Source organism: Siphateles boraxobius, unplaced genomic scaffold, assembly GCF_051911475.1.
Source record: "Siphateles boraxobius isolate OS27281-9 unplaced genomic scaffold, OSU_SipBor_1 35, whole genome shotgun sequence".
In the NCBI taxonomy this organism is placed as follows: domain Eukaryota; kingdom Metazoa; phylum Chordata; class Actinopteri; order Cypriniformes; family Leuciscidae; genus Siphateles; species Siphateles boraxobius.
The window spans coordinates 2,105,673-2,130,049 of record NW_027508975.1 but is presented as its reverse complement, the minus strand read 5'-3'; the positions used below and the strand labels follow the sequence as shown (position 1 = coordinate 2,130,049).

Below are 24,377 nucleotides of genomic sequence, written 5' to 3'. Positions count from 1 at the left end.
GATTATCCCTTCTTGATATCCTTGGAGCAGACTTATAATATTTTGTTTTTTTTATCTAAAGACTTGTGTGGTGGTGTGAAATGCTTTTTGATGTACATCTATTTCATTACCTAAACACTCATTTCTGACAGTTGAGGGTGGACTGGTTATGTCAGTTCATGTTTAAGTGAGTATTATAAAGGAATGAAGAGACATAATTTTGTTTTTAATCAATTTTGCTTTATTTAGTTAAATCCCAGACACACTCCAGACCGCTGAATCTGCTACATTTTCAATGTTATGCTTTAATTTCTACTTTGTTGTTCAATCACTGACATTTTTGATGGGTATTTGACACTTGTAGGTAATGACACTTTAAACAAGTTATATCAATGGGTATGGTAAGCATGAGACATTTTATCTATAGACTAACTGGGTTAATATGTGTGCGGTTATGCACATTCTTTAGTGGGCAGTATCAATGCATTGGTGCCTAATTGTGTCTCTATGGGGGATTTTGTACTGTGCATCTTTGCATATAAAACATCTTAAAAACCCAAGAACAACTTTTAAAAGCCAGATCCAATAACTGCAAGAGAGAAAACTGATCAACTTGATTAAAATAAAAAAAGCAATAAATAATGTGAGAAATAAATAAACTGATGCAATTGATTCAGTACTACTGAATTTAGCATGGTTTTTGAAGATCCCACAAAGGTATTTTCAATAAAACTGCCCCTGATAGCACATGTACATCTCGGAGATGTTTATTTGATGTGTGTGTTTGCATCAGAAAGATGTATTAAGAGTGTTTGCTCTTCTGTAATACGTCCTGTCAGATGCTAAATAGACGATTAGAAATGTCTTTTTAGATGTTTATAATTTAGAATGTATGTAAAACTGATTTTTAAAGATGTACCAGATGAACTGCTCTTTAACAGAAATCTTGGAGACGTACGTGTGCTATCCGAGGCATGGCTCAATTTCTAAATCTCAGAAACTCAAAGATATATTACTAAATTCCTCGCACTGCTGAGGCTGAAATGTACCTTTCACATTCTTTATAAGTAGGTCCTAGTTAGTACCTTTTCTTTAAACTCTTTGTACCTAAATGCATCTTTGGAGTTTAAGAACAACAAGACTTCTGTGCTGGCTTTTCCCTTTATGTTGTTTCTCCTTGCTTTCTACTCTCTACATTTCCATTTCACCAATACGTCCCTCTCCCTCGCTCTCTCTTTTCTACACTCTAACAATCTCTTCTTTCACCCGGTCTCTCTTTTTTGCTCTTTGACTTTCCCCAGCTTTCATTTCTCATGCGGTGTTGTGCTGCGTCACTTTGCTCTGGTCTTCATGGGAAGGGGTGTTTCGGTGTCTTCGGGACGCTTGACGTGGGGGCAAAGGTAAGGCACAGCAAGACACTCCCACTATGGGTTCTGGCAGATCTTCCACTGCTGACCAGCTGTCAGTGCCTGGGTCAAAGCGCTGGACCGCTGACTTGTAACGTTTCTCTGCTTCATTCCACCCTCCCAGCAGGTACAGGTGATCTCCAAGTGGGGACATCCCAGCTGTGCTCACTCCTAAGGGAAGGCTTGCCGCTCTTGTCCACTCTTTGCTCTCAGGGGAAAAGACTTCCATGGTCATTACATCAATGCGGACTCCACCGGGACCAAGCTGGCTTCCACCTATAACGTACACCTTACCACCTACTGTTGCAGAGCAGTGCCATCCTCGAGGTGTTTCCAACTCTCCTTGCTCGCTCCACGTGTCGCTGTCAATGCTATAATGGATGACCGAGCGAGAGTAAGCGCAGTTGACATAGCCGCCAGTCACCAAGATGTCTCCTGATGGTAGGACTGCACTGGCATGGCAGCATCGTGGCATATCCATTGGCGTACGGAGCTGCCACGTGTTGGTAGAGGGCTGGTAGCTCTCAATAGTGGCCAAGAGGCCATCGGTGTTTCGGCCACCAATGGCATACAGCCGCCCACCAGTGGCCACCAAACTGAAATGTGTACGTTTTTGGCGCATGCTGGTCAGATGCAGCCAGGTGTTGAAGCGAGGATCATATCTGAGGATCAGAAGGTAATGCGGACGGTCAAATAGATTTTAGACCAGGGGTGTTCAATCGGGTCTCTGGAGTGCAGAGTTTAGCTGAAACCTCCTCAAACACACACTTGCCTGAAAGTACCTTGTAATCTTTAAGCTTTTGATTAGCTGGCGTGTTTAAAGGATTAGTTCACCTCAAAATGAAAATTTCCTGATAATTTACTCACCCCAATGCCATCCAAGATGTTCATGTCTTTCTTTCTTCAGTGGAAAAGAAATACGTTTTTTGAGGAAAACATTTCAGGATTTTTCTCCACACAATGGACTTTAACGGTAACCAAATCGTTGAAGTTCAAATCAATACAGTTTCAAAGGGCTCTGCACGATCCCAGCTGAGGAATAATGTCTTATCTAGGGAAACGGTCAGTTATTTTCAAAAAAAATAAAGATACTTTTTAACCACAATTGTTCGTCTTGTGCTGGTCTGCGACGTGCCAGGCATTACATAATCACGTTGGAAAGGTCACGCTGGACGTAGGCGGAAGAAAACGTTTGGCTTTCAAAAGATTTAAACATCCAGGATACGCACATGAAAGGACCATTTTAAACAATAAACTGACACAAAGACATAAATATGTCATTCAACATACAATTAAATTTGAACGGTCCTCCTCCTCCACGCTTGTAAAAAATGGGGGGGTACTTCTGCCTACGTCCATCGTGACCTTTCCAACGTGAAACCAGACCAGCACAAGATGAACAATTGTGGTTAAAAAGTATATACAATTTTTTTTTTTTTTTGAAAATGACCGATCGTTTCGCTAGATAAGACACTATTCCTCAGCTGGGATCGTGCAGAGCCCTTTGAATCACTTCAAAACCCTTTGAAACTGCATTGATTTGAACTTCAACGATTTGGTCTCCGTTGAAGTCCATTGTGTGGAGTAAAATCCTGAAATGTTTTCCTAAAAAAACTTAATGTTTTTCCACTGAAGAAAGAAAGACATGAACATCTTGGATGGCATTGGGATGAGTAAATAATCAGGAAATTTTCATTTTGAGGTGAACTAATCCTAATCGCTATAGAAGTGGTCTCAAACTCAATTCCTGGGGGGTCACAGCTCTGCACAGTTTAGCTCCAAACAGCTCCAACTCACACCTACTTGAAAGTTAATAGTAATCCTAAAGACCTTGATTAGCTTGATCAGGTGTGTTTGATTAGGGTTGGAGCAAAACTGTGCAGACCTGTGGCCATCCAGGAATTGAGTTTGAGACCACTACTCTATAACAAGATTGCTCTCCAGGAGCAGGATTGGACCAACCCCGTATTAGATTCAATTATTTGTGATAACGTACCTGCTAAGAGTGCCAACTGCATGTTTAGCCTGGTTTCGGGCGTCATTCTGATCTTCTCCTCCTGCCACATACAGGAATCCATCCATCACAGCCACACACTGGTTGAAGCTCTTTGCTGGCAGCTGAGTAAGATGACGCCATGTTGCAGTTCCCTCTCGAGGATCTCTCCACAGCACCTGCCATCGTAAAAAAGGTAGGTGAGCAATCAAAATAAAATCAGAAATGTACAGTAGTCAACATTTGAAGTGGATCAAAAAAGTTAATCAAAGTTGTCCTAAGACAAGAACGGTTATTGTTCAAAATTCATGCATAACTTTGATGAAAGATTTTGATCCACTTCAAATGTTGACTACTGTATTTTCTTATGCGCACAGAGCAGGGAGTCAGAATCACTTTATTCACCAAATGCATCAGCAGACACACAGGAATTTGATCTGGCAATCAGTAACCCAGACGGTGAACGTGATTTCACCAAGTACCACATGTTTCTGGATCAACATCTTTGTTGATCCTGGAACAACTTTCAGCTCAACCAATCAGATTTGAGGGACAAGTTTACAGTTTATGTCATGTTTAGGCTTAGAACCAGGGTGAGGTGCTTCAACATCAGTGTTATTAACCTATCATTTCCCTCTGACTTTAGGGAAATGTTATGGGTAGGGTTAGGTTTAGGGGTAGGGATAGGGTAAGGACTAAATTTTGGGACAGGAATGTTATTCCAGGATCAACAAAATATGTTGGCAAAATCACGGTGACCTAACACAGACAGTCGACAAACAAACCATATATACGTATAGCTACATAAAGCATGAAAAGTTTTTTTTAGCATAAAGTCCATTCGTGCTCCTGGAGGGCCTGAGTTTAGCTTCAAACCTAGCCAAGGTATTCAGTATTACGAGACTGGTGTGTTGGAGCAGGATGGCGATAAACTCCATAAGCGCCCCTCCAGAAGTTGAATTGGACACCCATGAATCAAAAATATGTCATGGACTTTGTTCAATATGTACCTCTCGACTCAAGGCACGCTCAGTTAGAGACGGGCGACCCCCAATGGTTAGAAGTGCGTTCTGGCTTCCCCGGACCTTCGAGCGCCGTGACTGCAGTGTGTTTTGCTGGTAAGGCAGCAAATGGTAGTTCATGGCATCCACCAGAAGACGATGACACCGAGGATCTAGCATCATACGAGCCACTGGCTGGATCTCACTAACCAGCTCGTTGGCAGGGATGGTCTCGAAGCGCACATGAGACAGCACTTCTGCAGCATGTTCCTGCCTCTTTGGGTCAAAGTCTAACCACTTCATTGCCATCTAGATTCCAAGAAAATTAAAGTGAGTGATCCATATTTAGTATCTGATTCAGTCTACTTTAGAAATAGTGTTCATCCTGTGCATGTCTATATCCTTCTCAAGACTCTGTAGCTATATCTCTTTTTATAGTATGTGCTATGTTTGCTGACATATTTAGCTTTTGGTTCACTGTATAAATAGGAGTTCTTAAAGGGGTCATCGGATGCCCATTTTCCACAAGTTGGTAAGATTCTTTAGGGTCTCCATGTAAAGTTTGTAATATACTTTGGTTAAAATTCCTCAATGGTTGTGTAAAACAACACCCTTTTTACCTCTTCAAAAACAGCTCTTAACCCGTTTCGGTGCATATGACATCATTGTTTATTGAGAGTGTTTAGGCTTTTTAAAGATAAAAAAAAGAGGAGTGAATGGATTTTTTTCATTGTATGGTGGTTGTGTCCACACACTGCAAAGACACATTTATATGCAAACACCATATAAAAGTGAACTTGCATCCGATTACCCCTTTAAGCTTTTTTAAATTCCCTATTCCTCTTGAGTTTTCATTCGTCTCTCCTTACACTGACCTGGAAGGTGGTGACCTCCGAGGGCAGAACTAAGTTGTCGTCTTGCAGGAAAGATGTGATCTGCTCCAGGGTGAGTTGGTTGAACTGGGCTGTTTCACAAAACTGGGCAAAATTCTCCAGAATGAAGCGCCGGGCGGCCTCGCGAACAGGCATCAGGCCGTACGCAGCGCCGATGTTCCATATGTACACACACGTGTGAGCGTTCAGCTCGGACATCATGAAGTCCATGCACATCTGGAGAAGATGAGGGATCTGCATTGTGCTCGCCGCAGACACAGTGCAGCCAATGGTGTACAGCGACATGTGCACACGGCCCAGGTAAGCAAATGTAATCACATTGGCAAGTCCTGAGGAGAAAGATAATACATACATCAAGTCAAGTCACCTTTATTGATAAAGCGCTTTTTACAATACAGATTGTTTCAAAGCAGCTTTACATAGATAACAGGAAAATAATATTGTTAAATATAAAATGAAATGTCCCCATATGGCATGGATATTTGATATACAGTCAAACCAGAAACTTGTTAAATATATTTTTACTAGTGTGCGCAGGACACTATAATTCATTTATATAAGTGAGGTTAGCAAAATAAATGAAAGCGTGACAAATTATACCCAAAAGATCTTCATACAGTGGACTACCAGTAGCCTATACAAATTTGCGACCAAAAATTATTCAGACACTTGTTTTTACACCTGACCATGTTTTGCTGAAGTGTTTTTTTTTTAAATTGCTAATGCGACCTTTTTACACCACAGACTGAACAACATGAAGCATTGCTTGGTAATGGTTTGACCTAAATTGGTTTTATCCAATTGTGTCCTTAAATTTAACAGCTGACAGTTGATAGCTATTCAACCTAATTCATATGTGAGACACTCTAGAGTTCTTGCGACTATAGCGAATAAACTGATAATGTAATAAATGTTGAGGTGTCTGAATACATTTTGGTTTGACTGTAGATTATTCCAGTTGTTTGGGTCACTTTTGTAACTTTAACAAATGCAGCCATGTCAGGTGACCTTGTTCCTGGAAACCTCGTTCTGCAAATATTAGTTCCGTTCTGCGAATATTAGTTCTAAATGTTTGTAATTCTCAAGTGATCCTGAAGACATGATTGCTTTAGGTTTGCTAAATTTTGCAGGACAGTGTGTCTCTGGAAGCAGCTCTGATATGTTTTAAGGCTTACCGAGAGGTGAGAGGGTAGGAAGTTCCAGTCGTTTGAGTCCAGGGTCTTTAGCCAGGACTTCACGAAGATACTGGCTGACTGAGGAAATGACTAGTTTGTGAACATCAAATGCCTTGGTTTTGCAGGCCAATTCCATGTCAGTGAGGAAGCGTTCCTGTCTCATGCGGCTCAGCTCCTCCAGCATAGCGGATCCATGCAGGGGACGGGTGAGCTCAGTGCCCAGGCCGAAACCCTTCTCCCCGGGCCGGATCACAGGGGGCGGCAGGGGAACCCCATTGAGCCGGTTCAGCTGCTCAATATTAAGGGGAAACTCCAGCTTTTTAACGCCCAGCTCTGGGACAACCACTCCACTCTCAACTGTTGTCAATTCAGGTATGGACTTCTTAGGCCGTGGTGACTTCTTTTTGGGAGCCATTGTAATGTGTAGTGTAGGATAGCTTTTTAACGATAGATTCTGTGCTGATAGTCACAATGACCCAATACCCCTTGAAGTTGTACTGTTTGTGGTTTGTTCTTTTTTAGCTTTTAACTGAGCTATGACACTTTTACAACCAGAGCACTGATTGACCAAGATAATAGATGGACGGACTACACTTGCAAACTAACAAAGCGGAGTATGGTGAGTGATCCGCTTCGGCACACGCTGCCTGAAAAGAAACACAATAAACATACATTATGAGTACAATAAATATAAAATGCTTCATAATATCATGGTCAACATGGATGAGTTTACACTCGTGGGCTTATCTTATCTTTTACAGTGGGAGGATATAAGGGTGATTGACAGGTGCATGTGGTCTCGAAGGGGGTTCCCAAAAAAGGATAGCCAGGGTTATAATTTATTATAAGCAAGCTGAGTCATTTACAACTAGCATGTACATAATTTTTTATTTTCATTCCAAATTGAAGATTTATATTTGTATAGTTTGAGTGTTGTCATTTTTTAAAAAATAATTTAGTGGTTTTTTTTGTTGTAGTTTATTTAAATGATTTGTAATGAATTTGTGGGAACATTTTACAGTAAGGTTTCATTTGTTAACATTATTTAACTACATTAACAAAGATTAATAAATGCTTTAGAACATTTTTTCGTTGTATGTATTGTTATGAGCAATGTATTCCTCATTGTTAGTTAACATTAGTTCATTCATTAACTAACCTTAGCTAATGGAAACTTATTCCAAATTGTTACCGAATTTTATAAATTTGGTATAAATATTCCATGTAGTCTCTCCTATTGTTAAGAGTGCAACATTTTTCACACAGATCACGTCATATGCATAAAGAATTTCTTTCCTAACACACGTATTTTTGCTCTTGTTGTTTTTAGTCAGCTCATTGCAAATTTGTATTGTTACAGAGGGGGGATTGTGCTGTTATCAAAACCAGAACAAAGCAGTCCCCTCAGATAAACAAACAGTATGATTGGACTGTGATAGACAGGTGTGTTTATCTCTTCTAAAAATATTCTAAAGCCACATAAGAAAATACGGCAGAGGTCGTGCAGCTTAAATTACCCTCAGTCCCCTCTCTCTCACCTTCAAACCACAACATAAAGGTATATCCGTGTTCTTAAAATCAGATGCAGTTGCTTTCATTTAAGTGGAAAAGCACAGAAATGACTCAATCCTTGTGCGGAGTGAGTCCACCGATTTACCATGACAACCTTTTTCACCAGGGAGATAGATAAAGACTGCTGCTTTAGTGTCAGCAACAGGTGTTCAAATGAACTTAATTTTATTATTATTTATTGTTAATTATTATTGACTTAATTTTTTTTATCATTGACCTAACTTATTAACTTAAAATCAGGTAATTTAAGTAAATATATTAGGTCAAAGAACAAAAAAGTTAGTGAATCTCTGCATTACATGTAATTTTGAAATGACATGAACTTGTACATTTTAATGGGTTTGAAAGACAAAAGCCTTCTAAAGACAGTAATATATGGTTAAATGTCTCACTGAGTGATAATTCAAATAATTAATTGTCAGGAGGTGATTAGATATGCAATGTTTAAATGTTGAGAAAGCACTAGTGAAATAATTTCTGTATTTTCCACTCTAAGTATTCAGTGATAGTCACATGACTAGTAGATCTAGTGGTCTGTGTGCAATTCCACAAAGCTGGAAGACCTTCTGAACGTATATAAGAAGTAGACTTTTATAGAAAGTAAAAAAAAAACAAGTTTTGTGACACTTAATATCATTTAGATCAAATCTGCGGTTGTCTGCATACGTTTAAATGATTTCAGAGGTGTTGCAACATAATGTCCGTCATAAAAACACTGTCACTTCTTGTATTTCACCACAGCAGCTGCTTGCCCTGCTGACTATGACACACACACACACACACACACACACACACACACACACACACACACACACACACACACACACACACACACACACACACACACAGCTATTACCAGCATAGAGAGGAAAATGCATGAGGGGGAAAGAATCAATGACTAAAATAATTTTAGTAGTTTAATGCATATTTCAGTGATGGGCATGCAACTATTTGACCCAGATAGACTAATGAAAGTCAACCGGAGATCCTGTAAAATTAATGAAAAGTGATAGGTTCATGTTATTTATTCTGATGTTGTAAACATGTCCAGGGACTCAGTGTTAAAGTTTAGAGGTAAGTAGGGGACAAGGACATTTCTATACCTCATGGAAAGGATAAAAAGAGAGGATGAAGAGATTGAAAAGAAGCAGCTGTTACACATGTCAGTCCTAAAAGCTGTCTGTCTTCAGTCTAAAACGCTGTAGTGTCGTGGAAAGTCCTACTAACTATTTGTGTCCAACCTCCAACAAGCTTCACCCTCTGCTGGTTATTTATAGAGAGTGAGAAACAACCCTCATGTCTATTTTTTTCACTCTGGCAAGGGTCCTTTTAAATATAGGCCCCCCGACTACAATGGGATGCCATTGATTATAAATTTTAACAGTCTTTGTTCGGATTGTGAGATGCCAGGGATGCATATCCAAAGTGATGTTTAGTTTACAATCATCTCAAATAAAGTGAAGCATTTCTACATGCAGTAATCATGTTAAATGATTCAAGCTTATATTAAACCCAATTAATTTGTGAAGCGAACTCATGCATTAAAAAAATATCTAATGTTCTGTTGCTGTTAAAGCATTCAAATGCCAATGTCTAATTTAATGTAGATGTATTATTACACTTTAATGCATTCATCAAAAGAAAGAAAAGCAGTCAGGATGTTTTACCTCTACTTTACAGCTTCTTTGTCCTTCCTTGTTCTCTCATTCGCTTTCTCCCCGTTCTTGAATCCACAATGTTTTCTTTCTCTTGTTGCTAATCTGTCTCTCTCTCTGTCTGTCTGTCAGGGCAGATCTCTGTCGTCTGCAGGATTTAGTGGAAAAGATGAACCAACCACAGCTCTGCAACACAATCCTACCAGTCCCCAACCCCACCTACATATCCTTCTCCATATATATATATATATATATACAGCCATCCACTCCTCCCCAAAAAACACTGTCCATATCCAGCTTGTCCTCCTAACTCCAACCTGATAGGACATAGAGGCAGTGTTATTCTTACCGCCATGACGAGAGCAGGGCCATAACCAACGTAGACATTGCCCAATATTTAGATCAGAGTGCAATTTTTCAATGGCAGATTCTTATGCTATTATGTTTGGTCCTACTCCAAAAATGTATAATAATATTATTATATTAACCAGCCAGTACGTGGTATTGTCACAGTATTTCTATAAGGGTAATGTATGATGTATGTATATTTTACATTTTGCTTATTCAGTAGGCCTGTACATTTCAGTCTCCAGTCTGTGATGATGCTTGAACATTTGCTTACATCTTTAGTCGAGGAGATGCGTTACTGTTGTTGTGGTGAGTCCTTTTATTTTAATAATTTAAAGGGAAAGTTCACTCAATTTTAATTTCTTTCATTAATTACTCACCCTCATGTCGTTTCAAACCCATAAGACTTCCGTTCGTCTTCGGAATACAAATGAAAATCTTTTTGATGAAATCTGAGAGCTTTCCGTCCCTCCATTGACAGCTACGCAACTACCTATTTGCAAATGAGAAATCCAAAATCCATAATGAATCCATATGAATTCAGTGTTTTAGTACAAATTTTTCTAAAGAGACTCGGCTTTATATAAAGAACAGATTGAATTTAGGCTTTTATTCACATATACACCTTGATCAGTAAACATAAACAGAAGCTCTAACATGCTGCTAACACGAAAATGAACCTCATTGGTTCTCGCACATCAAACGAACATGCTTTAGCTTCTGTTTACCACAACTGATGTGTGAGTTGATTGAATGTTGGTGAATAAAAGCCTAAATTCAGTCTGTTCATCATATAAAGCGATTGCAATTTATAATATAGTAATAACTACATTAATATAACATAAAGTTTGCTATAAAAAAAACGGACCACTCTATTTAACCTCTCTTACTAGGATGCATCTGAAATACCCACAACCTTGAATTATAAAAGCTTAACGATAAATGCATCATGACCTCATCGAATGATCAAAGATGCTTTATGACAGCCGTATGACGTATTTCCGGTTTTTGTATGCGGAGTGACGGAAGTTCGTAGCAATCTGAAACAACAGCAGGCCCCCACTTCCGGGCAATATGTACCAGCTGTAAACATGGCGGAGGAGCTAATGGAAGCAGTCGAGAAGTTGCGGCTGAGGCTGGAGGAGAATCAAGAGCCTCGCAAGGTAATACACCCTTTCCCTGAGACGAAGCCATCACTTTACGTCGACGCGTTTGCACCGTGTATGACTGTTTTATACGCGCTTCTGCTCGTGGCTAGTCTAAGGATCGTGCAAAATTGCTATCCAGAAATCCCACGTATAACAATTACAACATCAGCAGACCGTGAAATGGATGATCGATTAGATAAATCAAGCTGGATGGAGCTTTTTCCTTAAATATGCTTCAGCAGAAGCAGAATCAGGCACTTTCACAGAAGCTAGGGCTCAGTTAGCAGAAATGACAACCGTAGCAATTTATTTGGATAACAGTGACAGATGAAGACAGGCCGTGATAGTGCAGTAGAGTGCATGTTAACGTTACTCTATAAAACATGATTTCTCCGCAATACTCACTGTACTTGCACTAAGGCTGTGTCTCAAATTTAGTGAACTGCCTACGTAGGTGGCATTATTGTGTAGAGCCGAGTTTCAGATGCGACCCCCTGTTCCTCTGGAGGCCACGACTACACTTCAAGTGCACTTAAATGTCTTGAAGGTAATTCTGGCATATAAACGAGTCTTGGGCACTATACAACAAACTAATAACTTTGACACTACAGTTATTTACACAGAAGTCTCTGTGCACAGCAAAAATACCACAGTAGTACCATGTTATTTGGACACTGCACCATGTTCTTACCATGCTTTTTTTTGGAATGAACAATTTCTTGAAATATGTACATCATGGTGCATGATATGGTACTTCCAGTATTCTTTATAAGAGTTATCTATATTTTATGTGTTTGGGTTAGTGCTGTCAGATTGATTAATCGTGTGTAACATAATATACACATAATATATATATATATATATAATGTGTGTGTGTTTTATGTCTCTGTGTAATTTGACAGCACTAATTTGGGTATATATATTTTATAAATATATGTATATACAATTCATATATATATATATTTTTAACTATGCTCTCATCTCTTTTCTGTGGTTTTTGGTTTAGTTTTATACAATGATGCGATTAGTATTATATATGTTAAATACATTGTACGTTTTTTTTGTGGGTAAGAATAGTGCAGATAAATGCTTGATTTGATCATTTTGACAATATGCTCCTTACAATATTGTTGTTGTTATGGTCCAAAATTAAATTTTTTCCACAACTGGCAATGGTGAGTGTTTTTCGAGAAAATTCATCAGCCATAAATGCTTATTACTGTCAACGCAACTGTGTGTGTGTGTGTGTGTGTGTGTGTATATATATACTGTATAGTCATGACAATGGATTAATTAATCTCTTGTCTAGATGCATTCTTATATTTTTCCTCGTCCTTGTTTTGTCTAGCTCCTGAAAACTCTCAAAAGGTTGGGGGAGCTGCCCATGACAGTAGACATCCTGGTGGTAAGATCAAAATTTAGCTTATCTTCACATCTATTACTTTTGGTTTGATCTCACAGATCTCTAGCTTTTAATATGTTTGTTTTCTCTGATTCTTGCAGGAAACTGGAATTGGGAAGGCTGTGAATTCTCTGCGGAAACATGAATTTGCTGGGGAGTTTGCGAAGAACCTTGTGGCCAAGTGGAAAAAGCTGGTGCCAGAGAGATCTGCAGACAGGTAAGCTTTTCAAAGTGATCTATTATCTGCTAATTTCATTGCAATTAACATTTTTAGGTAATGAAAATGCAGAACTTCTTAGTAAAGAGAACTGAAACTGATACAACTGTTGTTTAGAATATGCTCATGGTCCAGAATTAACTTCTTGCCACAACTGCCCATGAGTGATTTGAGAAATATGTATAGGCCATAAATATTTTTATATACAAGTTAAGGTAATGTGAGTTTTCTTTTTCTCTTTTTTCTTTTTCTTGAAGTCTCTTATGCTCAGAAAGTCTGCATATATTTGATCAAAAATCTAGTAAAACAATAATATTGAGAAAAATATTTTCCATATTTTAAAATGTAATTTATTTCTGTGATCAAATCTGAATTTTCAGCATCATTACTCTGAACAGTGTTCAGTGTCACATGATCCAGAATCATTCTAATATGCTGATTTTCTGCTCAAGAAACATTTATTATTATCAATGTTAAAAGCAACTTATTAACTTAATTATTTTATTGGAAGAATTTTTTTCAGGATTCTTTGATAAATAGAAATGTCAAAAGAACAGCATTTACTTGAAATGTATATATTTTGTAATTATGTAGATGTCTTTACTGTCAATGTAGATCAATTTAATGCATCCTTGCCGAGTAAAAGTATTAATTTCTTATAAGAAAATCTTAATGACCGCAAACTTTTAAACCGTAGTGAATATAAGTTGCCACCATGAGTTTTACTCTAATTTGATGTTTCTTGTGTGTTCATTTTGGAACCTTGGCAATGTTGTGAAATAAGTGATGAATAAGTTTATAAATGGTTCATGTTTATCAATAGACCAACTGTAAAGGAGGGGCGTTCCCACTCACGCATTGAGTCTGGAGGGCACAGACGAGTCCGGGAACGGTCTCCAGAGGAACCTCCACTTATGGAGGAGGAGCAACATGACGAGATGGAATACCAACATGGCTACTCGCCCTCGCCTCCACAGCACTACAGCTCACAGTACAGACACAGCAGTGCAAGGGGATATCAGTCAGATGAGTACGAAAGCCCTCCAGAAGAGGAGCCAGAGCCTGAGCCGGAGCCTAGTCCCCCACGAAATGACATTAGACACAACAAGCCACACAAAGAGCCAGTCAGAGAGCACAGTTCCCAAGACATTCGGGAACAGGAGAGACGGAAGCACCGACCCACGGGTGGCGGTAGCAGCAAGGAGAGGACGCACAGAGCCGAACGAGAGCAACAGGGTGGGACGAGTCACAAATCTAAACATGATCGACATTTAAGCTCACACGAGAGCAAAAAGGAAAAGAAAGGAGGAAGTGATGGTAAGAAGTCTCTAATGCTCACCAATCTCTGCATTTACTTCATGACTAATATTGTGAAATATTATTACAATTTAAAACGGATGTTTTCTGTTTTAATGCATTTTAAAATCAACTATTTTCAGCATCGTTACTCCAGTCTTCAGTGTCACATGATCCTTCAGAAATCATTCTAACATGCTCAAGAAACATTTCTGATTATTATCAATGTTGAAAACTGTTGTGTGCTGCTTAATATTTTTGTGGAAACCATGATTGTTTCAAGTATTCTTTGATGAATAGAAAGCATTTATATGAAATGGTATTTTTTGTAACATTATACTTAACTGTCACTTTTTATCAATTTAATACATTCTCTCTGAATATGAATTGTTTATTCTAAGTATAAGATTATAGTTGGATCTGCTTTTGTCTTTAAGGAAAATCAAGGGAGAGGGGGGAAGTTCCAGAGAAAATGGATGAGGAAGAGGAGCCATTTGAAGCTCCAACCATGTCTTTTGAATCCTTCCTCACGTACGACGCTCCGACCCCAAGCAAAAAGAAGAAAAAGCAGCCCTCGCGACCCCCTCAGCCTCCTGCCTCAGTTCCTTCGGCTCCCTCGAAGTCTGGCAAGGCTAACGGGACCAGCAGTAAACGCTCAAAGCCATCCTCTTCCTCAACGACCACGCCTGCTGTTCCAGAGAAACGCAGGAAGGTGAGGCTGAACTTGTTATTCTGGTTGGGTGATGGGATTTGTCAAAGGATTTCTAATCATTATTTCTCCAGGTAGTGGATGTGGTTCCCATGCTGCCTGATATCCCTTTGCCATCCATCCAGCCCAACTACAGACCACTGCCCTCCATTGATCTTACGCCACTGTCCCCCCAGAGACGCAAAAGTACGTGTTTTTTAGTTTTAGAACACTTTAAAGAGGACCTATTATGTTCCACTTTCTTAAGTGTGTAATGTTGCTGTTTGAGAATAAAAAAGCTCTGCAAAGTTACAAAGCCCCTCCAGTGGGAGTTATTCTCTATATCAGTGTCACTGTTTCTGAACTCCCTGAAACGCCTCCATTGTAGTCTTGAGTTTTCTTCCGGGAACGAACACGTCACAATATTCCTCATTTAAATAATTCCCACAAAATAAAGGGGCGGGGCCTGGTTGAGTTAGTCAGAAGTGTGTTGAAACTGGGCTGCGTTCCAGTCCACTTTTAGGCGCACACTTGCGAGCTTCCATAAGCACTTCCCCTCGGGGGAATCCCTGCCGCCATTTTGAAGTGCGTTCCACTTCGTGAAGTTTATTTGGGCAGACCTACTTTATATTTACACTTCAGGCAGCTCCATATACCACAATGCAACATGATTTGGACGTCAACGCATATTGCGTTAAATTTACCCCACCACAAACAACCCTATGATTTATTAATAATTTTTTATAAAAAATTAAACGACTCAAACACACCTATATACATTAGAACCTATATACATTAGAATGCTGCATTAAACAATTTCGTAAGAGTAAAAAATAAATAAGTCAACCCCATAGTGGATTCTAAGTGATCAAGGGCTTAGCACGTTCCAATTCAGCCTATTGCAAAGGTTCCCCCAGTAGTACGCACTCATGCAACGTAAGAAATTATGTACATCTGAGTGAAAGAGACGGAGAGAAGTTAGCGAGTGAAGGGCATGACAATTTTCGACTGGAATGCAGCTTTGGCGGTTATAGTGAGAGGCGGGACATGTCACAAAGACGTTCGAAGCGCTTGACCAATCACAACACACTGGTCCAGCCGAATAATCAGAGCACAGTGTGCTTTTCAGAAGGAGGGGCTTCATAGAGACAGGAACTAAACAGAGCGTTACTGACAGACTGAGAAGAGAGGAGCTGCAACAATGTGTGACAAAATAAGATTTAAATTTTTTTTACATTCAAGCATGAAAACCTATTCTAGTAGAGCCCAAAAACAAAATCAAGACAAAATATGCCATTTTAAATCAAACTGCCTAACATACCTGAAAGAAACCGATTTGAAATCAAAAGAAGTGTATACATCCCAATGATTCTGTCTGCATTGACTCAAAGCAACATGTTTTTCTCCTCAGTCGCTGTGTCAAATGACGAAGAGGATCTTGGCTGCGCAGGTCGAAGGCTGAACTCCAAAATGGTTGTGTACTCTGGGTCCAAATCCGCATATTTGCCGAAAATGATGTCTCTTTATGATCAGTGCATTAGAGTCCTGCAGAACAATATAGATTGTGAGTTTTCTCCTTCTCTAATTATTTGTTTAAATAATATTTTAATTAAACACTTCAGTGTACTATTTAGCCCTTATGGGATATTACATAACAAATCACATCTCAAGAGTCACAGATGGCTGTGTGTGAAAAAATCTGTTGACAGTGACCGCACTTTAAATTGCCATGTTCAAATCGCTGTAAAGGATGTCATGTTTCAGGCTGGCCGAAGTGTTTACCGCATAAAGCACCTAAAAATGAACCAGCTTTTTACTGATATTTCTTGTTGTTTTTTTTAGCAATTGATGAAGTGGGTGGAGTGCCATTTGAGATTCTGGAGCCGGTTCTGGAGAGATGCACGCCTGAGCAGCTTTACAGGATTGAGCAGTGTAATCAGGTATGTTTGTCAAGTTGTCAAAAGTCACGTACAGATTATCTATTTTACAGATTTAATCACATATGTGTTGTGGAATTCTACATGCATTATATTAATACATTAAATTAAACATAAGCGACAGTAAAGACATTTTATAATTTTACTAAAGATTTAGCTGAGTTGGCTCTTGAAAAGGCGAGCTTTAAGGCAGGAACACGCCAAGCCAACGCCGACGAACTAGCGCTGATGAAAGCCGACTGTGTTGTCGCCTTTCGTCAGGGTAAAAAGCTGCACTTGAACACACCGAGAGAACTACAGCCGACTGTCAGCTAGAAGGCACGTTCTGCGCCTGCGTGTAAATGAGACAACTGTCTATTTCTGCAGATATATTAGTCTATATTCGTCATTCAAAAAAGGAAACCGACGCTGCCGGCTGCAGATACACATACCGTAAACAAAGCAGTGCGTGCTTACCGTTTTGAATATCAATCCTGCTAAACACTTTCTTTATTCCATTCCGCTCATGTTAGTATTAAAATATTCGCTAAGGAACACTCAGGTAAGATGACGATCATGACCTAACATAAGAACAGCCTTCTATCTGTACCGTTTTGACTTCTTTGCTCGCTGTTTTGCTTTTATTCTCGTGCACTGATTGGCTGTTCAGCTTAGTGAAAGAGTCAGAGTTCTCTCTTTCCTAGACGGCCCGACGCCGATTCAACATGTCGAATCGGCCGAAACAAAGCCGACGAGGTCCAATTTCAGCCGACGGTGCGGAACACACTGAGGAAACTTAGTCGGCCAACGCACAAAAACTGCCCGACGGCCGACCGTCGGCTTGGTGTGTTCCTGCCTTTAGAGAGACTGATTGCTTTATCGAACTGTTTCAGACACTGTGAGAAATGAGGTGATGTTGCAATTAGAGCTGCACGATTATGACAAAAATCATAATTGCCGATTATTCCCTTGAAATTGTGATAATCGTAATTAATAATCGCAATTACAATTTACATATAATATGCCTATATATATTCAAATACATGTTTACACACAAATTGTTAACACACACAAGTACTGTCCCCCTTTACTTAACATACACATAAATTGTATGACTCATAGTAAAGACTATAAAAACATTAGGACTATGGTAAAGCAATTAAATAGCAGTCCCAAACTAGTTTCTGTTAATAAAATGTTGATATGAGCCACCACAGTCATTTAATAATATAAAAAAATAACACAAAGTGAAAATAAAGTGGGTTTTTGGGTTGTGGAAACGACAGTTACCTTGGTAAATACACAAGACTAACAAGAACTGTTAATGAAACCGCTCCTGGTGAATAAACTGAAAATCATACCTGCATGTAAATCCTTCTCAGCTAACACGTGATTTATTGGTATTTTACTTTTATTTTGTGACTTACTAATTTACATTGTAACGACGTTGCATGCTCGTAGTTTCTTTTGCACTTTATACAGTGAAGCGATACACAGCGCGCGCCGCCGCATTTGCGCATGCAATTGAAGAGTGCACGCTATGAGCACAGTATTGCGGCTGACAGGACAGTAAAGTCCGTTTTCTAAGGTGAAAGGCTTTATTTCAGCGTATACTTACGTCACTGCCTGGTATGTCATATTGTGCTGGGTTTTCTGAAGTAGTCGTGATTCGCCTCTCATAACATAATTATGCTCTAAACACCCACGCAGAGTGGATTTTCTTTTGTAATCGCGGCCTTGAACGATTACGTAATCGTGGCATCCGTAATCGCAATTAGAAATTCGGTTAATTGTGCAGCCCTTGTTGCAATCTACTGTATGTTATGAGAAAATGTATTTTTTTTAAATGTTTTTTAACCTTGGATGCATGTAACCCTACTGTTGGAGATCTCCAAAACAAAATTATGAGCCTTTAAAATAACATTATATGGGCATTATAAGCAGCACAACTGTTTTCTCAAACAAAGCAGCATATTAGAATGATTTCTAAAAGATCATGTGACTGAAGACTGGATTAATGATGCTGAAAATTCAGCTTTGCAACACAGGATTAAATTAGTTTTAAATTTTTTTATTTTTTTATTTGTAATAGTATTTCTGTTTTTGATTAAATAAATGCAGTCTTAGTGAGCAAGATATACTACTTACAAAACATTAAAAAAAGCTTACTAACCCCAAGGTTTTGAACATTATTTATTTTAAGATTAACGCTGCATGCAAGGTTTTCCCATTCCCATGAAGATTTTTAGCTCATGTTGGACAAATCTTTGATTGCAAGTGTATCTTCTCAGTATTTCACAGAAGAGTCAGATGATCTGTGGATGAGACACTGCCAGCGGGATTTTAAACGTGAAACTCCTCAAGAGTATGAATCCTGGAGGGAGCTGTATCTCCGGCTCCATGAAGAACGGGAAGAACGTCTGCGCAAGCTCACGATGAACATCAGTTCTGCCCATGCAAACAAACCTAAAGGTGCTCGCAGGCAGTAGCCAGTACATTTAGATCAAAGTTAATGCATGAACGTTTACTTTTCAGTAAAGCTGTCAATTTAGCTTGTAAAAAAATTTATACAAGACTTGTTGGGGGAAATATATTATTGTACAGTAAACGTATATATATTTGACTTAAAGGCGCAGTATGCTATATCTGAGACTCAATGTTGAACACTGTTGATATTTTAAAATCAATCCAAACAAACGCACCCTCCTTTCATTGCTCTGCCCTTAAAATGCACAAACACACAATGCAGTGGATGTCTCTATCCTAGAAGAAGTGAGGCAAAATAATGCTCATGAAAAATAAAGCGAAGCGAGGAAGTGGTATTCCTCTGAGCTTTTCTCTTTTGTAATGTCTCTCAGCCATCTCTCTTTCTTCAAATCTTCCTATTGCTCGCGCTCTCCTCACCCATCATGAGAGGACACGCCCCCTACTGCTGATTGGCTACAAGTTATTGGTAGTGCTTGTTCCGATCCACTTTCAACAGTTTCTCTCAAAAATCGCTTATTGCACCTTTAAGTCACTTTTTAAAATGTCTAATCAAAGCTTTTTACTTATCTGACATGTCAGATGTCAATGTCTTTGAATATCATCCATTTCAATATTTGCTGAGAAACTCCCCCAAATTAAGATAATTCAATTAATTAATCAGCATATCATGCAGTTAATTCAACTCAATATGTTTAAGCGATTGACTTTTTTTTTTGCAAAAAATATTAACTAAATGAGTGAAATAAAATGTGGCTGTGGATTCAGTGATCAGTGCTCAAAAATTAAAATTCTTCGTAATATATTATTGACTTTTAACAGGACGGCAGGTTAAAATGGCGTATGTCAACTCAGCCGCTAAGCCTCCACGGAATATCCTCCGTCTTCAAGAGAAGTTTGGCACTAAAAATTGTTCTACCAGCACAAGCTCTGCTCCTCCATCTGCCAGGTGAGTGAATGCTGCGTTAGTCACACACATTAATCTTTATCTTAATGTTCCTGCTGACAATCTGCTTTTCTTCAACCTCCCCCAAAAGTTTCTCTGTTTAACTGCATTTTAGGGTATTCACACTTGGCAGGTTTGATTTGAACTCTGGTGCAATTGCTCTGTTAGTGTGGTTCATTTGAATACGTGTTAACGCTGTCATCTGAACCCTTGTGACACCAAACAAGTCGTCCGAGACGCTGAAAAGATGAGTCTCTGTCCGCATCCAAACAAACTCTGGTGCGGTTCGAATGAAATATGAACGCAACACGGACCAAAGACCAAAAACAGTACATGATGTCACAAGATATGACCCTAAAAAGGACCGAATGCTCAAGCATACCTGTTTTTTCTCGTCATACTTGCGATGTTAGTCTTCGTTCGTGTGTGTGACGGATGGATTCCTGCCGCTGTTTTGACTCCTTTACACATTTTAAAAGCTCTACTGGAGTTCTCAGCTGGTCAAAATACCATCATATGCAGCTACGCACATACAACGAGTGCATTTAGCCCTCGATTTGGATGTTCGGTGGCTGGGTGCACAATGTGCGATTTATAATAGTCCTTTACGATTGAGACCGTATGAACATGCCATGTCACAATATAAGATCCAAGTTGTCATTAATGTCAGACTGTACAATAGTCAAGACGTGTTAATGGACTCACGCAAGAAAACTCGTCCGGAGTTTTAATTCATCAGTCAGTGACGCATTTGGTGACTGTGAGCTGCATTACACGCAGGATTGAAATTGTGGCTACAAAGTAATGTCTAACATTAATTTTGGAAAAATATTCATTAATTGGCTGTTGGTGAACATGTTAAATTAACGATCAAATACTTAAAATTTTAGCCTGGGATCAGAGGAATCTTTTTTGGATTTGCAAAATTTGTCTCAGATGGCCAAATCATGACAAATCGTACAGTGTGAACCCGGCTCAAGTGTCATTATAGGGCATTTCAGAATGTTTGTAAACAATAGGCACCAAGATACTTCCGGGTGGCAGAACACGAGCGGCTTCTACTGACCAACTGAAGAGATCCAGTCGGCTACTGTAAACAGTTACATAGTTAAAAACATTGTTGTTGATCAGAGTCGAAACGATGACTAAAAAGTGTTGTGTTTGGGGTTGCGCCGCCTGATATACAGCAAAAGGTGTAGGGTTTTTATCGATTTCCTTCAGTAAAAGTACATTTATCCAGCGGAACCTTTGGGTGAGGAGGTTAAAGCGAGTGGACGTCGTCAAAAGTAGCGCATGTCTTATCGTCTTTGCGCGTGGCCCCAATATTAAAATTACTTGAATTTTGAGAGTGTTGACTGAATTTCCATTCAGATATTAAGACTCTTTTAAAATGTTAAAAACAAGTAGAAATGGTCCATCTACAAAATCATAGCAGAGCACAATTATCTTCAGCTGGGGAAACTCGAGACTAATATTAGTAAACTTAAGGTCTCTTTTGAAGATCAGACTCATTGCCAGTCACTGCCTGAAGTAAAAGTATTATACAAGGAAGAGACAGAACTACTGCAGCGCACTATCCATTTCACTGACAAAAGCTCACGTCTGTGCCATCCGATCCCGAGCAACAGAAAACAATCTTATCCTTTTTAGTTCGAAAACAGGGAAATAGACCATCAACCATAGCCTAACATATTTTAAGTCAAACAGCAACAGACTACTTATGACCAAGGTTAGGCATTTCATTTATTTGTTATCTCCTGAATTAGTTAATCAGTCCCACAATGATCATGTTAACTGTCTGAATTTCCACCACGTCTGTTTTTGAATCAATTGTTGAAATGTAGATTAGGCTACTGCCGACGGTGGGTCTCCCTTCCAAGCAATTTACTAGTGTTGCCATAGGAACGCTTCGGCTTTTCCCACCCGGAAGAACGTCTATTATTGTTGTGATGTCATGGTGAATTGTCGTATACACATAATAAAAGCCGAGCAATCAGGTTGTGAACATATCCCTATGTATTTAAGGTCGGTATTAAAATGCCAGTGTCAACGCATAGCGGACCAGGACTAAAAGTTTTTATTTTTGGTCCGAACCAAAAAACCAAGCGAACTGAACTTCAAGTGTGAACACACCCTAGAGTCACCATGAAATCAATTATGAAATATTGTAGTATTTATTACAAATGATTTATCCGTGCATGCTGTTATTTTCTTTTTTTTTTAAATCAAGTCCCACCCTATACTTTTTCGAAAGGAAGAGTTCTAGTTCGAGAAGCCGTTTCACTCGGATATACGTCACAATATGGGAAGAAAAGACTACCGCAACTTCCGTTTCATGCTGACTTTATGATCCTAATTCTTGATTTCTTTATATGCAGGATCAGACCAGCAACGAACTATAGCTCCCATAGCAAACCCACTGAGGTGGGTCAGTCTTCTGTTAGCAGCCCCCCTGAGTCCTCCTCACGCTCCTCTGCTCCCAGCACTGCCGCAGGACACGGTGCCAGAGACAAACCACAAGTCAAAAGTGAGTCAAAAATAAACATACTTATTTATCTACAGCTACATGTATAATAAGGAGCTTAAGTACAATCATTTCTTTGTTAGAAATGGATGTATTGTACAGTAGTGGCCAAAAGTGATGTTCGGCCTAGTAAAATTAACTAAAGATTTTGTAAACATATTACATAGTCAATTACTAAATTGTACGGACATAATCTTTTCATACAAGGAATTATGAACACATGCAAAAACAAGAGGCTGACTAACATAATCAACTAATACTATTTTGTTAGTTATGTATGATTTTTTCTGTCAGCTTTTTGTTTTTCTATGCATTTTATTTTGCAAAGTAAAATAAAACCTGTTGCAGTAGTTTGCCTTTTTTTTGCCAAATTATTTTGTCAGATAAATGCCATACTCATGTTTAGTGATTTGTTCTTTCCTTATATTTAAAATATAATATATATATATATTCCTCCTCCATTTTTATGTTTTAATCAACTTGTAAGGTCATTAAAACCAAATATCAAATACCAGACATCACTTTTGACCACTACTGTATATTAACCATTGGTGTTGATAAAATCATGTCCAATATATGCCCATTGAACTGGTTATGTTTGAACATTTGTACCACTTTTCGGTTTCAGAAATTGCTCCTATGATGGCCAAGACTATCAAGGCATTCAAGAACAGATTTTCTCGGCGGTAAAAGGGAAAAATGTTTTATGTGTGTGTGATATATGAGAGAACAACTGGAGGAAGAAACTTTTTATTCTGTAATGCTTCATAGGAAATGTGCAATGCCCTCTCACTTCTTATGTTTTAATGCTTTTTAATATTACCAGTACAGCTCAATGGACGCAATCACAAAAAAATATCAGCATCAGCAACCATCCACACTCAATTGTCATAGCATGTCGTAAGCTTTTTACAAACACCGAAAACATGTGGTACACTACAGATTACCACGAGACCCCACAACCCAGATTCACTGTTACATGTTTATTTAATTGCTAAACTATAATCACTGCATCGTCATGGGACTAAGAATATGATTTTATGGTAGAGTGAGAATGAGATAAGATGTAAAAAGTTCAAGGACTGTACACTTCCTCACCATCATATTTATTATTTTAAATCTTGGACCTGGCAGCCCTGGACCTTGCCTTGAATGAAAGATCAAGTCATTTTAATAGATTTTATGAAGTGTTCTATGGACATTTTTAATAAAATCCTTGTGTTGCTCTCACTATTTTCTTATTTATTCGTGTATGAATGTATATTTAATATAATCGTATGCTGAAATGTTTCAGTTATGATCCAGTAACTTCACTCTGCCCTTTCACCTGAAATGAATATCGGTATTCCTCACTCATCCTCATGTTGTCCCAAACCTGTAAGACTTTCTTTCGTCAGTGGAATACAAAAGATGTTGGTGGCTATTTCACTATCTTTTATTTTTATTTTTTATATATAGTATGAAACTTTTTGTAATAATGCTGTATTTCTACCAAAAACATATAATTTTTTAAGTCTAGATTTGTGGTTTAGAACAGTGAGTAAAAAATGACAAATTTCCAATTAATTTATTTGATTGGAACAGACTGTTTTTATTTTATTGAATGCAAAATCTAAATACAACAAAATGGCACAAAACAGTCAATACACAGAGAAAAAACTGGCATTGAAGAATCAACACAGCAGAACCATATTGAATCCAAAATACACAATACATAAAATGAAGTAATAACCT

At 38.6% G+C, this 24,377-nt stretch overlaps 2 protein-coding genes across 3 annotated transcripts; one reads left to right on the top strand and one right to left on the bottom strand.

The window, feature by feature from the left end:
- Window positions 1-197: 197 nt before the first annotated feature.
- klhl43 (kelch-like family member 43) lies at window positions 198-10,043 on the bottom strand. Its single transcript, XM_077195770.1, has 6 exons — window positions 9,687-10,043; window positions 6,448-7,094; window positions 5,255-5,601; window positions 4,389-4,688; window positions 3,382-3,557; window positions 198-2,047 (listed from the first exon to the last, which is right to left on the bottom strand). The coding sequence occupies exons 2-6, from the start codon at window positions 6,860-6,862 to the stop codon at window positions 1,291-1,293; spliced, it is 1,995 nt and encodes a 664-aa protein (XP_077051885.1). The 5' UTR covers window positions 6,863-7,094; window positions 9,687-10,043; the 3' UTR covers window positions 198-1,290.
- On the top strand, window positions 7,007-23,873 carry eloa (elongin A). Of its 2 annotated transcripts, XM_077195768.1 has the most exons (15): window positions 7,007-7,066; window positions 7,808-7,890; window positions 10,243-10,331; window positions 11,043-11,185; window positions 12,519-12,575; window positions 12,674-12,789; window positions 13,613-14,106; window positions 14,523-14,797; window positions 14,869-14,980; window positions 16,185-16,337; window positions 16,616-16,713; window positions 18,981-19,161; window positions 19,996-20,122; window positions 22,498-22,646; window positions 23,272-23,873. In XM_077195768.1, the coding sequence occupies exons 1-15, from the start codon at window positions 7,064-7,066 to the stop codon at window positions 23,331-23,333; spliced, it is 2,142 nt and encodes a 713-aa protein (XP_077051883.1). In that variant the 5' UTR covers window positions 7,007-7,063; the 3' UTR covers window positions 23,334-23,873. The 2 variants fall into 2 exon arrangements, with proteins under 2 accessions (XP_077051883.1, XP_077051884.1); XM_077195769.1 differs by lacking the exons at window positions 7,808-7,890; window positions 10,243-10,331; window positions 11,043-11,185 and having other exon boundaries at window positions 7,031-7,066.
- Window positions 23,874-24,377: the final 504 nt, after the last annotated feature.

What these genes read in the sequence shown, in the direction of transcription:
- klhl43 (XM_077195770.1), bottom strand. Translation starts at nt 6,862, where the DNA reads ATGGCTCCCAAAAAGAAGTCACCACGGCCTAAGAAGTCCATACCTGAA. An exon ending in TCCTACCCTCTCACCTCTCG is followed by an intron (nt 5,602 to 6,447) that starts GTAAGCCTTAAA and finishes CTTTCTCCTCAG; the next exon opens with GACTTGCCAATGTGATTACA. An exon ending in CGGAGGTCACCACCTTCCAG is followed by an intron (nt 4,689 to 5,254) that starts GTCAGTGTAAGG and finishes CTTGGAATCTAG; the next exon opens with ATGGCAATGAAGTGGTTAGA.
- eloa (XM_077195768.1), top strand. An exon ending in AAAGAAAGGAGGAAGTGATG is followed by an intron (nt 14,107 to 14,522) that starts GTAAGAAGTCTC and finishes TTTGTCTTTAAG; the next exon opens with GAAAATCAAGGGAGAGGGGG. An exon ending in CCTGCAGAACAATATAGATT is followed by an intron (nt 16,338 to 16,615) that starts GTGAGTTTTCTC and finishes TGTTTTTTTTAG; the next exon opens with CAATTGATGAAGTGGGTGGA.